This window comes from Amia ocellicauda, chromosome 7 (assembly GCF_036373705.1).
Source record: "Amia ocellicauda isolate fAmiCal2 chromosome 7, fAmiCal2.hap1, whole genome shotgun sequence".
Classification (NCBI taxonomy): domain Eukaryota; kingdom Metazoa; phylum Chordata; class Actinopteri; order Amiiformes; family Amiidae; genus Amia; species Amia ocellicauda.
Genome location: NC_089856.1, coordinates 27,652,378 through 27,671,825, shown reverse-complemented (window position 1 = coordinate 27,671,825; position 19,448 = coordinate 27,652,378). Strand labels below are relative to the sequence as shown.

The 19,448-nt window shown below is 36.8% G+C and overlaps 1 protein-coding gene across 1 annotated transcript in view; it reads right to left on the bottom strand.

Moving 5' to 3' along the window:
* Positions 1 to 13,673, bottom strand: part of epha4b (eph receptor A4b) — a 110,352-nt gene extending 96,679 nt beyond the window's left edge. The window contains exon 1 of the mRNA XM_066708978.1: positions 13,411 to 13,673. Coding sequence (XP_066565075.1) covers positions 13,411 to 13,498 — 88 coding nt within the window. The 5' untranslated portion in view covers positions 13,499 to 13,673. The remainder of the gene's footprint in view (positions 1 to 13,410) is intronic.
* Between the last annotated feature and the right edge of the window lie 5,775 nt (positions 13,674 to 19,448).

Sequence of the window (19,448 nt, the reverse complement as noted above, 5' to 3'; positions counted from 1 at the left end):
CTGTGTAAATGTAGGCAAGAGCATTACTTATTTTCAGGTTTACTAGGGAGTTAGAACATTAAACTATTCACCTTCTCAAATGAAATTAAATTAAATTAAAAAGGATTACTATACCATAAAAAGAAAATCCAACCATTATTAATGAGTGGTAGATATTACTGAGCCACTCTACAGGAAAAAAAAAAAGGTTAAAATGATGGCTAAATGGCTATTTAAAATCTGGAGCCAGTTTCCGGTCTCTGAACTATACATCCCACTTTGAGCTCTATTCCTGAGCAATTAAGCTTCTTCACTGCGAGTGATTAATTTTTAATTACATACAATCTGCAGATGTTCAGCAGATGATCAGTAGGCTACCTTACATAATACTAAAGCAAAGACAATCACCAAAAAATTAATACAACAAATTTAAGAATTCAATTCACAACAGCAAATCTTATTATTGAAAGGAGGATATATCCTAAACAGTACATTGAATCGCTACATGTTTTTTAGCAAAAACTAAAATCTTTGTGTCACACACAAGACACATAACTAGTATCCCAAAAAGTAAAACCCTTTCAACCTCTAGCTCAAGCTGAAAGTGTTTTACCAGCTTCAAATTAACAACATTAAATCTGGTGTCATTCTATGAAAGCTTTGATTTGTCTCAAGATGTCACAATGTTGATATGGTTAAGGAGACCCAGCTGCCATTTCCATTAAACAATCTGTTTTGACGATGTAAAGCGTTAGCAGCCTTACACATTCTAGAGCTGTCATAAGCAAAAGAAAAACAAACCGCTTCCTAACAAATTCCTGAACCGACAGTCATAAAGAATGAGGAGGGGGGAATGTGCCGTCAGTGCTGGACTCCCCATCTAGGGTAGTCAGTGTGTCAGAGGTCTCTGTGGATCCTGAAAGTCTTACTAAGATGGAGTGGAGGTCTACAAGAGCACACAGGCACAGAAGCTGGAGAACCAGAAGGCGAGGACAGGCTCTTGGGGAAACTAGTGTTGCCATTACATGGTTTAAAAGCTCCAGAAATGACAGTTTTCTTCTCTGGGAAATGGGGAGAACTATAGGCAACTTTAGTTGATTATTGTATTTTACTTTTTTAGCTTACCCCTTGTGTCTACAACAAAAAAAAAAAGCAAATACAGTTATTTTAGCCTTTTCCGAAACCAACATGAGAGATTAACAATCATTGAAGTCTTCAACTGGAATGGGGATTGGCTAAAGCTTGATAATACTGGACTTAACATGTCAATATTATGATAGATTGTATTAGAAATGCAGATGAACAACTGTAATAGGAATACTTAAGTCAACCAAAACATTGCAGCTTCCCTACAAGTGCTTAAAATTCCTTATCCTCAATGAGTCAGTTTTACTAAATCAAACTTTTTCCTATGCCTGTCCATGGCTTGTAACAAATACCCATTTCTATATCAGTGTGTTGACAAAAGGTCTTAAAAGAAACCTCAGACAGTTTTCAGGGCCTATTAAATTCAATTTAGGAATTGTAATCTCACACCATAAGTGTATGAATACCTGGCCTTGTTTGTTTTCCTTTCTTAATCCCCTCTCCTTTAAACCAAAGCTGAACTTTGACCTTTCACTTCAGCAAACTGCAGAGTGTCCTGAATGAAAAAGAGTTCCAGAGAGTCTTACATGCTGGACATCTCTTAAAACACATTGTAATGCAGCGCAGTACTGCAATGAATCAACTACTACATAAATGCAAAGATGACATCTAATTAAACTGCAGGGCTAGACAGGAATCTGAAAGGCTGTTCTTTCAGTAGTGACTTTCAGCTAGTTTTGTTAATTCATGAAGTTCATCTAAGAAGAGATCCACATTTACCTTTTGACAGCATTTTTGCTGGAATTTTACAGGAAACATTCCCCCTCATTTACTTGCAATTTCCTTCTTGCAAAACTGTTCCTTGCTTAAGGTAATAACATTACATTTTATTTCCTCTTTGGGGCCATTTTAACTCACCCTACAATATTAGTATACAGTTACAGTTACACAAGAGTAACAGGATAATTTACCTGTAGAAAATATGCAGAGTTTGATTTTCTTATCAAGCACACATATCTTCTATATGAGCAAAGATTTCACATAGTACATTGAGTCCGGCTTATGATAAAGGCTACATCAGAGAGTTTTGAAATAGTAATCTATTTCCTGCATTAATCTCATATGGTACATAGTTGAGTTTCTCAAGTGGCTTAGTCTTTCAAAGCAATGCCATCCTTAAGAATGACAACTGGAGCATCTACGCATAACTGTTTACCTATGGGGCTTTTAAAAATCATGCTCTAAAAATTATCCACCTGCAATACATTTTTTTCCTCCCACTGCTGTGATTAACCTCACAATGTTTATTTTTATTTCACACAGAGATTCAGAGGTATTTTCTGGAATACTATTCAATTTTCTGTGTCAAGCGTGCTATTCAAAGATGGTTTTAAAATATTATTTACAGGAGCTCCTGTTCAATGCCAATGCATATTTATAAATGATTTTCTAGTATAACCTACAATTGTATGCGCCCTTTAACCCCACTCTATTGATACGGTATGTGTGGAGAATTCCAGCAGGGGGTAAAAAGCCTCTCTCCGGGGAGTGAGCGAACTCTTCCAAACTGACTGCATTTGTAACCTAAACCAGGCATAAGCCCCTTAGCTCAGAGATAAAAGACCTGTCCATTAGTCACTTTGCCATGTATCATATTCAATATTATCTAATAAGCATAACATGCTGCCCTATTGAACACCAAAAAAAAAAAAAACCTTAATGGAACTCAGCTTAATCTAAAATACAGAAACAATATCAAAAGTTTTAAACAAATTGTATATCCAATTTTAAACGAATAAGGGAGAGGTTCAGCTCGTATTGTACATACTTCTTGCCCAGGTGATGCTCCTTTCACTGAAAAGCATTATAATGGGCATAGATTTTCACAAGCGAGACTGCTGTTAAAAAAAAAAAACTGAAATTCTAGAATGGCGTTAACTACTTGTGATTCCATTGATAAACAGATATCATGTAATGTTCCCTACAGGTACAGTACAAGACCAGAAGGCACTGGATTTAGAAGAATCTGACAGACATATTGATTTTCTCAACAGACCTGTGTTTTCATGTGTTCGGTGCAAACAACAGAGCCAAAAACATCGAAAAATGAAAAAGACTAGAGAAAAGCAGAACATCCCCAAACTAGATGCACATACCAAACTCATAAACAAAATTGTTCTTTTTAAGTTTTTCATTTTAGATTAGTCTTCATCATTACCATGTATAAAAGGCTATAGCAATTAAGCATAGCGGGGGAGGGAAGAAGCTCCTTGGCACGGTCGCGTCTAATTTGCTGTATATGTATAAGGATCTTCATGATTCATTTTTGCATTTAACAACCTCTTTAGCAAATCATTCCCTGGCATGGGTTCAGAACAGTAGTGGCTATTTGTACTGGATTTAGATGTGTATTTAATTAAGCAATTGAGATCCTTAATATTTTAGCCATCACTATTAGCTAACAAAGACACCACCTATTAAACATTTCAACTATCTGTGTCCTTCCAAATTGCCACCTGTTATAAAGTATATGATCTAAAATAAGTGTTAGAAAACTGGATAAGATCATTTGATTAATTGTTCTCATTTTACTATCAGGTATCCTAACAGGCTTCTGCACAATGGTTGGGAGATTGTTCTGGGTTCAGAGTATAAAGTGATGTGTTCAGTCTTCAATGAGATTGCACTACTCAATTTCAGTACAGTAGCATTAACCTCAATACACAAATCTGATATTGGGTTTAGGAAGGGTATAGAACTCACAATAAATGTTGTAATTTATCTGAAATCTATTTTTATCCAAAAGGTGATTGTTATGCTTTTAATTTAATATAGCTTTACAAACCAAATGGCCTTGTCACAGACAACTGAATATGCCTGACATGAGCTCTTGCTAAACACAGATGTTTGTTTAGGCAAACCTCATTCTCATAAAATACTGAATATTCTGAAGTCTCTTTCTGGGATACAGAACAAATTACATATTACTGGTATCAGTTTTCCTGACAGAGGACCTTCTGCAAGACTGCTCACAGTCTCTGGCTTAACAAATCATATGACAATGCATTATTGAAATGCAACACAATTTGTCAAACATAACTAATTAAATAATTTAAAACACTTCAAATATCCTGCTCTATGATATGCAGTTCCACACTCTTTAGCTCAATCCCCAGCCTTGCCCAAGTAAAAGCTGCTTTAATCTACCTGCCAACCATCAAAGTATGTGCCAGTACAGCAAAGCATTTCAGGGACCTTACAAAAGCTTTCAGCAAATCATTTTGTAGATATCCACACACAGCCTTGAGTTTTTTTTCATTCTGATTTTCACAGAGGCCTAGTACTCCAGTCGGTACATTAATTGGTAGAAAATGTAGTCAGGGAAACTAGGTCAAACTCTTCCTGTCATTCAACATGTTCAGTAGAAAAACATCACCTGAGTGCTGGCTTCAAGACACCAGGCAGCAGCCACAACTGCTCGACAGACAATGCCAGGGTAAACATTAGATTATTAATCACAAGGAGAAACAACTTCACCTTGTCCCAGAATAACACGGCTGGGAAACTGATCATAAATTACTCTGTGTGTTTGATTTGTCATTGCAGATTGTTTTATATTGGAATACTTTAAAAACATTCCAAACAAGCTGTCATTAAAACTGCAGGGGATAATTAAGGCCTATTAACTTAATTTACCATTTTAGACAACACAATAAAAAGACAAGCAGGTGGTTGCAATTACACTGGTTAGCATTTCAGGAAGGAAGTGAAAATACATTTAATACCATATAAAAAAGGGGAGATTTGTTTCCCAACACACAAATTGCCTTGGCACTTGCCAACCACTGGGCATATGAGGTGATGAGAGATCTAAGAACTAAAATACTTATTTAAACTTAGACATACTTTACTCTAACATTAAACACACTTTCAGTCTAAATATGGTTCATTAAGTGGTCACCACATTTTTACCATTAACATTCGTTATAGCATAGACTGGTCATTCTGTGACAGATCAACCATCAGATTATACACAACCATCTTTGAATTATTCCTCATTTATTTCAGGTATCAAAGTTCATATTTTTCAAACAATCAGATCAAATGATCAGAATTATATCGAGGTGCAATTGTTGAGGTTGCTGGATGACAGAGGTAGGGCAGGGTTTAACATTCAACTTTTTTTGTAATGCAGTTTACAGTTTAAGTGACAGCACTGGAAACCATGGTGTAACGCTTGAACTTCAGACCTCTGACTGAAGGAGTTTTTGCATGATTGGGGACATCCATGATGCTGGTCTGGACTTCAATGCAGAGTAGGTGCGGGATGCTGTTTTTGACCATATACTACTGCAAAAGCCAGAGCAATGCCTTATTTCTCACCCTACAGCGCAGAGAGAAAGATCACATCTGCTGCCAAATGCAGAAGCACGCCGCGAGTAACTTATGGGCTTTCGTTCAAGCCTTTAAAAAAAAAAAAAAAAAAAAAAAAAAAAAGCAGGAGCTCGTTATTGTTTTCTCCGTCTCTACCCTTTTTCTTTAATGTTCAATCACTCACCCTTTTGCATATATCTGCTCATAAGCCAAACGCCTAATAATTTCTCACAATTAGATAAGGCGACCTCTTTCGTGTTGGGCTCTAGGTGTTGCTGCTGATTGGCGCACTTTTGCAGCCATTAATTTAAACTTTCGACTGACCCTGCTTCCCGTTACACTGGGGATTTACAACTCACAGAACCTAGGGAGCTAGAGGTTAATTGCAGAATGATTTATTTGTCCACCAGCAATTACAAATCAAGGCAGATAGAAATGCAACTTTTTTTGTTTTTTTTCCCCTCTCATGCTTGGGTGATTTATGGTGTAGCCTGACCACTTTACCACACAGATACTCCTGTTAATTGTAATATGGGTCTCTATCCCCTTTTTACAGACAGTGTAACAGGGATTAACTCCTTCAGTGCACATGTTGCAGACTCAGGTGAAATGGACAGTAAATGCAAGACTAAAACATACAGAAACACACAAATGCATATTGCACAGTATTTTTTACACCCCCCCATTCCAAATCAGAGTTGCTTATCCCTATATTCTGAGGAGAGAGACTACACATACTCAGGCTTCCGAGTCCCCAGTGTTCTTGGGAAATTTGAAACCTAAATTGATTTTGAAGAAATGCAGTTGCTGTCAAACAAGGCATACAATTGTCTGATATTGATTTTGTGAACATAAAGACAAATAAAATATATACATATGTGCCTGGTCACAAACAGTAAAGGGGATAAAATAAAACCAAACTTTTATAGTACTATTTTCTTGTAAAATAAGAACTTTTAATTACAGCTGTAATAAAAAAGGGCTCTGTCCAAAGCCCAAGAATATCCTCCTTCTGCAGGCAGGTCTTCAAAGTTCAAGGTAATGAAGTCTGATAGTACTATATTTTTAGACTCTGATCAGTCAAGCACTGGGGATTCCATATTTTATTAGATTAAATTATTTCTGAAGGAATGTATTACTTCAGACCTGAATGGCAGAAGCTTGTGGTCAGTTCTAAAGCACACCCAGACGATGGCAAGAATGCTTTTATAAAAGCTACATCCAGCAACAAATGCAAGAATATCTGTGAAAAGCTCAGTGTTCAAATAATAAAAAGTACAAAAAAATAAAATGTGGAATTCAATTCAGAAAATAGCCTTCAGGAAACCTTACCGATAGATTATATATCTTATTAGTATTATTTTTTTGTTTGCTTTATGCCTGAATGGTCGCGAAAAAGTGCCCTCTCAAATGATTATAGTTTGGACATATTTAAGCACCTTTTACTGGAAAACATGAGCCATTCGTTAGGAAAATGCAGTCTTGATGGGAGGCACTTTTGACACATTGCTGGATTTGATGTATTAACATTGTCCAGCATTTTGTTAAATGTCAAACCCACCAAACAGCACTGCAAAACAAATGGGGTTCTCCCACTCAATAATAACAGCACACAAAAAGGTGGAAAAACATACATCAAACACCACATCACTGGCATCAAGTCTCTCAGAAGCTGAGCAACCAGAGAAGGTAACCTGGCCCCTGTAATTTGCCTTAGTGCTGTGAATTCAGAGTAGAAACAGAAAAATATTTTTTAAATGGCTTTTGCCAAGGTCACAATTTCCCAGATACACCGTAAGGCTTCTATAATACTTAAACTTTTCCTATTGTTTCAATCCATTAAAAAAGGTAAAAAGTTATAATGGACGATAAGGATGATTATTTTCAGATTTGTAGCTTTTTTTTTTTTTCTTTTGAACAAAAACATGTTTCAGAGTTAAGATGAGATCAACATGTATTATTATTAAAGGCTTCTTTGGAATCTTATCCGAACAGCTCCATTTCAAAATGCTCTAGTATGCAAAGAAAGATCACTCAGGGTAGACCTATAAGTCACCCAATACTTTTACTGGTAACCACCAATATCCTATCAGTGCATTACCGTATCACTTTAACACAATTCTTAGGGTCAAGATTCTATGAGCTTTTAAGAGGTTGACATTCAATCAGGAGCAAAGAATATGATTGTTTTCTTTGAATCACAGCAAATTCTTAGAGTTGCATTTTTTTTAAATAACCCATGTTATTCTGTATTTACCAAGGAATTTAGATTTTTTTAAATAATATTATTATTATTATTATTATTAATAATATATATAAATAAATGAAAACACGAATTGTGTTTTACTTATGTAAATTACACCATATTAAGATTGTAAATATAGTGCTCAGAAGAAGACATGTTTTATAAACCATAGGCACAGGACTTTTTTCCATAATTAACTATTACGAAAAAAATTCAAAGCAAGAGCCTTTTGTGGATATAGACTGTGGTAATGGGAGTTGCTGTCTATACATCTATATACACACATATTACTATTATTGACCCTTGTGACGGAGAAACAATATCATTGCTGGTTTGCGATTTGGTGCATTAAAAATTTGATGAGCTGAAAAACACCAGTACCAGTCCCAGGAAATCAGATATAAGAAAAAATAAAATAAAAAAAAAAGAGCAGGTCTATTCGTTATCCATTGGGAATGGCCTTAGCATTCACTCGAGGATAGCTGGGGGGATGAATGGAACTAAGGTCCACTCGTCCCAGCAAAGCCCTCTGGGAACAATGCAGCATCACAAAACAATTACTGCTAACTGCCTGACATAGCACACCGTGGACATTGACTGGAAATTAACTGGATTGGGTATACTTGGTGCCATAAGCCCAAGGAGGATGGGAACATTTTTCCACTGAAGAAATGGGTGGCTACCTTTGTGTAAAATCAAGTTTACCCCCCAAAATATATAAATAAATAAATGGTTAAACATGGATTAAGAATGATATTGATAAAACTGTACAAAACTGAAATGAAACTCACTGATCTGTAATAGCAAAATTAAAAAACAATTAGGAAAGTCACACTCAATTGGTCCAAAGTAGTTTAGAAGTCCTGTGTTGACAGTATCAAAGATCTTCCATATATAAGAAAAATGTCTTTCTTGAAATGCAGCAACAAAATAAAATGAAATTAATAGTACATGCATTCTTCTTATGTGCATTTGACACTGGATATTTTAATGACTAGTGTGTTTTGAGTAACATTGGTGGTATTGAACATCCAAGCTTAGCACCTGCTTATTAGAATGACAAAGCTCAGGCCAATTGATCTATAGTGGCGGCTGTTTCTGAAACCTGCTTCGTGCCCAGAAAAGGCTCCTGTGCAAAGCCCAACACCTTTGAGACACAAGATGGCTCATTACCAGTATACAACGGGTTGATGCCTATGGGCACAGTTTGAAGTGTGCCACCATGTGCAACTGTGCTTTACTGTATTGCCTTCTAGTGTGTGGAATTTCAGATTTAGTGACAGCCCACAAATAAGACATCACACACACACACTATCTAGAAAACAGAGAATGTAATTGTTCAGTGGCTTCAGTCATCTTAAGTTCCTCATATTGTCTTCACTGGTGAAGCATTACTGCAGTTTTGCATGCATGCTTATTACAGTATGCACACTCCTAACTATGAAGAATTATAATGCTTTTTTAATGTAAGCAAATGGTTATCTTTTCATAATTAAGTCTCAGTACCCCACTCACCTACATGTACAGCAGAGGAAGCGGAGATGTTATAGTGCGAGTACTTGCGAGTGATTTTTAACAATAGCAAAACAAAATGTTTCTGAGAGTATATCAAAAAGAATTTAGACCAGTAGGAGAACATTTCATGTTCATAGTCTTAGCCAAGGTGTAATAAGTATATACGCATCATTCATTTATAGAAACAAAACAGTTTTTTCTAGGTTTGAAAAGTATTTCCTAGAATTATACAGAATGATACTGGCTATTGCATTCCCACATTGCAGTGAAAGCTGAAGTCAGCTGTTTCTTCTTGTGAACTATCAACACAAGATGGAATACAAAGATTGAATCATGGCCTCATGCATCACAACAAAACAATTTGAGTATAGTCAAACTTAAACAAATACATAAATTACCAACAGCCTTTAGTCAAAATGTCATAACTGAACAATTACTTGTGAAAACAAGAAATAAATATATAAAAATAATAAAATAAAAATCGATGTACTCTTTGGTTCAAGGTCACAGACAAAAGTACTGGATGAATACTGTATTTAATTGTGCCCCATTGATCATGCTGTAGTTAAAATATGTATCTGCCGATAAGTGCAGCTATTTAAAATTAAACCAATTAAAACAATGGTGACCTCTGCCTTTTGACGACAAATTTTAGAATCCGTTCCAAGCAATAATAAAGGAAAGTGTCCGTTTCACAGTTGCACACAGTTTTTGGTGGACTGGGCAGGTGATTTGTTTGATATAATGTTGTTTTGTAAACCTGGAAACTCAAAAAACATTATTGCTGCATCTACCAAGAGCAAAGCAAAACTGTCGAAGATACTGTTTCTTAGGTAAAACACTGATTTTTAATAACAATGGCTCACTTTAAACAAGAACCATTATATTTAATTGTATAGAAGTGTGTATGGCTGCTGCCGAAAAATACAACTGTTTTACCAATAAATAAGTTAGAATAAATATGGGATACAGTACTTTTCCTAGTTCTTTCATAAATACAGAAAAGTGAAATAATGTGTCATAATATTTTTCACTTTGGTCTACTTGGTCCTGTAAGTTGTCATTCTTTGGGTCAGTTTTTATAATGAGCCTTAAACGAAGGAATAAAAAAAGCTGGGTTACAAATCCATGCTATTACCAAAAAAAAAAAAGCACATTAAATGAGAAAGCTGGCTTCATGCAGCTGAATCAATAACGACCTCAACACATTAAAGTAATCTTGAATTGCAAACACAGCTGCCCAGTGAGAATTCGAACCCAGGGGAGGCTGTCGGCTGTAAAGTGTTTGAGTGGAATACCCAAGAACCTCAGGGATCCAAGTTCATTCTTGACAAGGTTTTGTTTTTACTCTGGGAACGCGCAAGGGTGAATGGAGAAAAGTGAGGCTTCTGTCAGCCATTGCTTAAATACCGATGTAAATAGATGATAAATTTGGGTTTTCTCATGCTAATTCTGTTAAAATATTCAGTAAGAAAGTGTCAAATATGGAAAGAGGAAAAAAAAAAACTTTCTAAGGGTTTCATAAGGAGACAATGTCAGATTTACTGTAATTCATGGGCTACAGTGGTGATTTGACTAAAAACAGAACAAGGGGGTTGATTATATATATATATATATATATATATATATATATATATATATATATATATATATAATAATGCAGCAGTATAACCATTTTGTGATTAATGACTTAATGTGGCTGTAAGAAGCTGCAAGTCACATAAAGGGTCTAATTGAGATGTTTGATTGTTCAAATTAACATGAATTTGGAGAATATGTCTGCACTCTAGATTACATTTTTTTTGTAATAACTTCAGAAATGCAGGCACTGCTGGAGCTCTCATTTAAGCAGTTTGGAAACAGACTGGTTGCAAGAAGAAACACAGAGGAAACAACGAGCAGGAGCCAACCTTCAGCGGGTCGCAATACAAATACAAAGCATGTTTCAGTTATTTTAATTATAAGTAATGTAAGTGATGTGATGAATGAAAAAGTTCAAACTAAGGAGTCATTTCTTTTAGGGGTTTTGTGTAGGATAAGGTGTTGAAAGTATAATAAAAACCTTGCATGGAAAGGCACTTGCATGAGCAGAACCTCATTCATCAGGCTATTACTAAAATACCTTTCCACTGCAAAGGCAATAAAGGTATACTTTTTGTGTAGCTGGGTGAGGGTACTTGTGATGAAAAGTGCTGCAAAAACACACGCATTATATATGCCAACAGAAGGTTGTGGGCTCTCTTCACTAATTCAGGTCCTGATTTGCCCGACTTGCCACTAAGAGACAGCACTGTTATTGTTCACGTTACCAAGGTGAATGCAGCAGGAAAAAAAGGGTTTCACCCAGGTGTAATTCTCTTCAAGATCACTAATTAGCTGCCCCCTGAAAGCTGCCACAGTGCATCTGACACCAACAATAATAATGCACAGCAGGGATACCAAATGAGGGAAAGAAATAAGAATTAGGTCGCCATCTACCGTTCCACGTAATAATTGCCGGATTCTCCTGTCACACTATAAAGCAGGGTTGATGTTAAATCTTTTTAAGCAACATTAATTACTGTCCTGACATGCGATTACAGTATTTCTGCATTTCACAGTTTACCTTTGACTTATATTTGGAATACAGCTATTGAAAGCAATATATCGGTCACAGAAATCATCTCCCCCGAAGCATTAAACCTCAACTTTGTTACATTGGGCTTTGCTTCAGTAACGCTAGAAATTAAAACTGCACAAATAGCTGATGCTACACCAGACGTCTCTATTTTATTTCTATTGATATTATTTAATAAATAAATAAAGTAGTATTTTAGCCTTTTTCTCGCCTGGGAAGATCTAGATCAGATTGCTGGACATACAATCACTCCAGGTAGGGTATTTTAAACCCACTAAAAGTGGTCCAAGCCTGGGACACCTAGCCGACCGTGGAAACCATCAAGACCGGCGCAAAAGCCCAAGTCAGTCCGTCTTAACAATAACTTTCCTGAACTTTCCCAGCGCCAAGCGGTCAATTTAGAATAACACACAGACGCATACGTCTTCGTTATATTTAAGATATTGGTCTAATGTAGTTCAGCTAACTCCTGAAAAGTCAACTTACACCAGAAGCACAATATGATATTCATATAGGCTCAACTCCACAATAACACATACACACACAATGATGGCATTAGCTTTGTAACATGCACCTGTGTATTGTGCTGTGCACGTATGTATACGTCTTTCATAACATATCCAGGGTATCATGTATCTCTCATATCACAAGAAGCAATGGGAGGACACTTTTCAAAACAGGCTGAAAAGGGCACTGAAATATGTCGGTAACCGTTTGAACGCAGGCGATGGGGACGTCAACATCCCGAAGGAATGACAGGAATAACCTCAGAACAAATATTTAGACAAGTTCACAGATAACCAACACCTCCTGGTTTAACATTTGACCTGATGAGACCAGCTGCAAGTGATGATACCATTTATACCAAATTCAATTGAAATGCGCCCTGGCCAAACACAAAGCTGGTGAAGAATGTGGCTACATCTTGGGCTGTAGATTATTTTAATTGGATCTAAATTAAAAACGTATCTTTCTCTCCTACAGGAATTAAGACTTCCAAACTGAGAAAACAACTATGCCTTCAAAAACGGCGATGCTGACTTAAATAACTGCCACAACAGGATCTGTTACCTTAATAGACCGGTGTTTCTAACTGCGCAAACAGCACCTGAGCGTAATGACGCGTAACACAATCATTGAAACACTAATGATAGAAACCGTAAAGTTTGTGTGTAACCAGAAAGAAACTGCACATTATCGGTTAATGGAATACATTATGTTTGCTGTAACTTCATTCGCTTGAAAACCATTCGTTTAATATTCAAAAGCCATTAAAAACTTCCATTATTTAAAGCATCCACATATACCCAAAGCATGTGTACGTTGCACTTCAAAAGTATGCATGGATGGAAAATATTCTCTTTTATGCTGCCTTCCTCCAAATAGAATTCAAATTTAATGCAAGTGCCCTAGAAAGAAAGAAAAAAAAATGTTGGACAATTTTCCTTGCTTTTTGCCTGTTTCCTTGCCTTATGCATGATTAATGCCAACCTCAGTCAGTATCCAGGCTGAGGGAATGAACAGCGCAAACCGATTCATAAAACGCGTTTTCCCTAGATGGAAGTATTATTATATATTTTTGTTTTAGCCTTACCTTCATTCTCCGGGTAAGTTCTTAAGGCCTGGTTCGGTATAAGCAAGTGAAGAGTGAGAAGAGATGGATAAATCCAAAGGAAAGCCATTTTCAGGCTGCTCTGTGTGCCTGCATCCCTGTGTACAAAGTTACTGAGCTGAAAGAAGGAGAGAGGAGAGGAGAAGCAGGAGGGACTGGGAAGGAGGATCCAGCGAGAGCCCAGTCTGTCAATCACAGCGGGGTGGCTGGGAAGCGAGACCCTGGGAATCGAGGCGCATCACCAGTTAAAGGCGCACAGCTCAATCAGCCTGCCTGCTCTCGGGGAAAGTGGCAGAGGTGATGTTTATAAGCGCTAAAACGCATGGAGCAGGTTTCATACACTGATGTTTATGTAAATAAATAAACCGCTTTCCAAAATGTCACTATAGGTCCTATTTGTTTTTAAGACCTACAAAAATAATATAAGCTATAATTGCGTAATGCGTTTTATACATCATTTCGAGACCACCCTGGCTTGGTTAAAGATTTTTCTTTATATAAATAAGATTAAGAAAGAGCAAACAAGCTGAACCTTTGACAACCTTTCTTCATGTAACTGATTTTTTTTTTTAACATAGGCCTTCTGAATGTATTGTGATTAAATGATAAAAATGATAGCGACAAAGGAAACACAGCAGAGTAATCAATACAGTGTGTTATGAGTAGGATGAAGCATAAAAACACATGACTGCTGATGCCCAACATAAAGATGCATGCTCTAAAAATAGTTGTGGACATCGTATTGCTTAAAAAGAAAGAAAGAAAAGAAAAGAAAGCAGCACACATGTATTGCTTGGTGTAGCTGTTTTAACTTGTGTCTGGATTGAATAGCTTTATTGAATACGACTTGAACTCTTTGGGTCATGTAAAGTCTCTACAACAAATGTAGGGAAGAAACTTAATTAACTATTTCCCTATTGACTGTTATTAAAAATGAAGGTCAAATCATATACCAATCTTCTTGGATTTTTTTATTATTATTCCAAACAAACCCAGACATACACAGAATGATGAGCTAGACTCTACTCTAAAATAGAATATTCTATTTTATGTCACAATTCTGTCACAGAAAGCATGAATGAGATATTTAAGATGTATAATCTGCTTTGAACACTGTCTGACAGACAATCAGACTGAGGGGAAATACATTTATTTCAGGCTCACCAGCATTTGAACCACGTCATGAAAAATGTATAAACCAACATTCTTCTAAAGCTGGGTGACAGGTTAGGGAGAGAAACAGCAGAACAGTCATGCTTTGTACATGATACTGGTGAATTCTAATAAAAGTTAATAAACCGAAAGCTATAGTTTGAGGGGGTAATGAGTATGTATTTTACCTCATGTGAAATATTTTTTCCAAAGACCATTTAATCAAATTTCACTTTGAAATCTGAAGGACAGCAAAATGAAGGGCCTATCGCCACAAGATATGAAAATAATTAAATGAGAAATACCTTTTTTGTGGCATTAACTTTATAGAAGTAGTGAATTGCAATTTAATTTCCTTCATGATTATGGTATATTTAGATTTTACATATGAGTCTGGTTGCTTTGGATGACAGACAACTATCAGGGGTGAGGGCAAACGTTTCATTTAAATCTATGCAGAGTAGTACAATAACAAAGCACTTTCTACTTAAACTAGTATAACCAATATTTTTCTGCCATTTACAATTACCAATAAAGTACAACTCAGGAGAAAGACGTGAAACACTGCACGAAGGTTTCACTCTCACCTCCTTGATCTTAGCTAAAAAAAAAAGCAACTCATAAAGTGTCTGATCATAACAAAATAAATCAGCTGTGGGTGATATTATTGTATAGTAATGCTCTGATAAACAGTATGAAAATGCAAATAAGCAATTTTATGAGTTCTATTCTATATCACATCTTGTACGATTGGGGAAATTAAGTCATAGGCACCCAGTAGCTTACAATTAGACACCTACCAAGCTCTGTGAATGTTATTTTATTGCAGCCATTAAAACAATACTAAGATTCCACTGAAAGAACAAACCACCAGCTTGTATATGTCATTTATATGAAATCAGGCTCTTCCGAGTAACCCCCCCCCCACACACACACACAAACACACACACACACACACACATGCACAGAGACACACAAAGCTTGTGTCTGCTGATCTCATGTACTCTGCACTGTCATACTGGTTCAAGTTTCAAGACACAAATATGAAAAAAGCACACCCATAGTGAATGATGCAATATTCAGACTTCAACGAAAGATGGCCATTATTATATGTATTTTGCTTTTGCTTGCCTCTCACTCTCATTGGTGGTATTCTAATGAGGAATTGTTGATACAGCTAATACATTATTGTGTTTTTTCAATGCTATTTCAGCTATACTAATATATCTTCATTTATTTAAAGATGTCAAATATGTGCATGATGTATATGTCTTGTAAGGCAGTGCAGGTTCTTTAAATAAATTGACAGATGCTGGTGGGATTAAAACAAAAGACTGGTGGTTTGGTTTGGGAATCCCTGTTTTATTAATTAAACTGGAAAAGATAAGGTTTTATGTTTTAATTATTTTTTTTAATCTATATTTGCATGTTGGACTTATCTGGAATATGTGGTTTGTGTGTCTACAACAGAAGACTTAACACATTATTCCAGTCTGTTGACTGGAAGGGCAGGGCTTTTGATTTAAATCCCATGAGAATTTTATGGACAGAGTCTAATGATTACAGAGCAGTGTTATATACTGCTTACTTATCTGAATAAAGATATTTACCACAAGAGGGAGACATTGAGTCCATTATCATTATTACTTGATTTCTTAGCAGACACCCTTATCCAGGGTAACAATTGTTACAGTATATCACATTTTCATACCCATTTATGCAGCTGGGCATTTACTGCAGTATTCTAGGTAAAGCACCTTGCTCAAGGGTATAACAGCAGTGTCCCACACCTGGGACTGAACCCATGACCCTCTCTGTCAGAGTCCAGACCCCTTAACCACTACTCCACACTACTGCCCTAAGTGCTACTCTACTGTAGAAAATACTACAAAACAATGAAAGGTGTACAGTGGACAAGATTTCTCTAATAAAATAGAAATGCAAAATACAGATGGGTGACAAATTAAAGGAAAAACCTGAATAAATGAGTGGAGGAACATAAGGAATGCAGATGCCTCCAAACAGGTGTACTGCATGATACAATTAAGCAATTAACAGCCTATCATGCTCTGTGGCATGCATACAAATGCTGAACAGACCCAGCTGACCTGAGTTTTGGATCAAGATGGCAAGAGGAAAGGATCTAAGTGACTTTGAAAGAGGGGTCATTATCAGGGCACCATAGGCACTGGTCTACAGAGATGTGTAAAAAAAGTGATATGGTCAGATGTGTCATCCTTCACCATATTCTCGATGAGTGCATGTGTGGCGACACCAAGAGAACAGTACAGGCCTGACTGCTTGACCCCTACAGTGAGGATCTCCGGAGGCTCTGTTATGCTGTTGGGGGCATTTTCCTGGCATGATTTTGGCCCACTTGTCCCCTTAGAGGGAAGGGTCACTGCAAATCATTACGAAGTTATTCTGAGTGATCACCTTTATCCTATGGTGAAATATTTCTATCCTGATGGGAGTGGTCTCTTCCAGGATGACAATTCCCCCATCGACAGGGCACTATGACTATGACTATGACTATGAAAATGATGTGATTCATATGCTGTGGCCTTTGCAGTCACCAGATCTCAACCCAACTGAACACCTATGGGAGATTTTGGACCGATGTGTTAGACAGCACTTTCCACCACAATCATCAATACACCAAATGAGGGAATATCTTTTGGAAGAATGGTGTTCCATCCCTCCATTAGAGTCCAGAGACTTGTATAATCTATGTCAAGGTGCATTGAAGCTGTTATGGTGGCTTGTGGTGGCCCAACACCTTACTGTGACACTTTATGTTGGTTTTTCCTTTAATTTCTCACCCATCTGTATATACTCTTTGTGTCAAAGGCCACTGTGCAACAAGGGACTACAATGTATGCCTAAAAACATATAGTTGATAAAATATGTAAGCAATACTTGTTTACAGGCATATCAGAATATTTCATATTTACATGCATACATTGAGTTGATATACACAGTTTTATCACTGACTAGAATTAGCTGACCGAAATGGTAGTTGCTGAACTATGGTAAATAATAAAACTATCAATTCACAGCACTACTCCAGAGCAAAGATGCTAACTAGAGAAAGATATTGACTCTTTATACTTTCCTGCAGGATGATCCTCCTGTCCTCACCTCTAACATAAGAGGTCAACCTGTTTCCTAACAACAAGAGGAACTAGTGAAGACCTGCTTTAATGTAGGGAGTTGATATTTTTTTAGAATTGTTGACAGAGTTATCAAGTACAGTACAGCATGAATGATTAAGTTAGTGAAATAAGAAACAAACAGGGTGGCAAATGTTTTTCAGTGAGCAAATAAACAAACTAAGAGCTTTTTTTCATTTTGTCTTTTTCTGCTGCAGCAGACTGCCTCTTTTGTCCAAAACTTGGCTTGGCTGGCCTTCTTAATCTGTTCTTGTTTATCCCCTATTAATTTCTGGCTCTTGCTGCCGACCTGGGCCAAACTGCCTGACTTCAGGGACCGCAGCAAACTATCTGGGGAGGATTATTATCTGGCACAGCTATCGTCCAGGTGATGTCAGTCGCCCCATGAAATGTAAAGGTCAGGAGTGCCTTGAATAGCCCGTCTGCCGTGGCGAGCCTGTAAAAACACATTCAGCCCTTTCAGAGCCAGTCACTCATGTGTTAATGTCTCTATTGTCAGGAAAAAGGAACGCTTAATGGCAAACAGCTTGGTGTTCGCATTTTGGGAAAAGAAAGGGTTTGGGGAGGGCATTCAGTCTGAGCTTGCTCGCAACGCCTTTATCATATTAAAACCTGGCCATGTCCAGCGGACTGGAGGTGGCTAATATGGGACACTAAAAAAAAAAAAAAAAACTCCTTTAGTGGCTGCAGACAAGTGAGTATGAATAGCAGGCAGTTTGATTCATCATGTCCCAGTCCAGCCACAAAGGTGAATAGGAGTGTGGGAAAGCCTTGTACACAATACGTTCTAGGCCTTAGCTCCATAGCACTGATAAAATCCCAGGTCCATCCCTCTGTCCCTTTCAGATATTTTACCCAAATCAGTGTCACTGGTTACAGCCAGCAATTCTGTTGGACAGACACACAGTTCTTCAGCATTTTTTTCTTCTTCTTTACTTTGTTTTCTTTTTCTTTTCTTTTTCGGTGCTTTTCAGTTTTCAGTATTTCAGTATCTCCATGAGGACAAAACATGTCAGTATTGCATCTGCACTTACTTCTTTCTGACTTGAATTTCTGATTACATTTGGTACCACACTGGAGATTTCATTTTTTTCTTAGGAAAATGAAAGTAAACATAGTCAAACAAACAAATTATCATTTTGTTTTTGTTTATTTGTTAGAGGTATATGTTTCATATTTATTGTTTATGTCTCTCTCACTCTTGAATAGCCCCCCCCTTGCTTATCAGTTCTGTGTTTTCTTGTCAATTAAAATAACAATTAAATAAGCATGGTACAGCCCGACCCCACACACACATACACACAAACACAAAAAACAAAATATTCACAGAAGATTGAAAGCAGACATTTACTTTTTCCCATGTCCTGTAGCATATCTTAACCAAAGATGTAAATCATAACAATTGTAGGTAAATAAATTGTGATGTATGTGTTTTTGTTTTTAAGCACAATATTGTGGTCTCTGTATCTGAGGGGTCATAAGCAGCAATACCTTGGCAATAAAATGTTTTGAGTCATATACTTACATGAAACCACAGCAATTTCCTGTCAGTCTAATGTTGTTACCAAGAGACACAGTTTCCCTTTTATTTCCCTTTAATACAGCTAATATATTTTGCACAGTCATAAAAATAAATGTATATATTTCTTTCTGAGTGAGATTTGCTTGGGTCATTGTGCCACCGCTGTATCATTG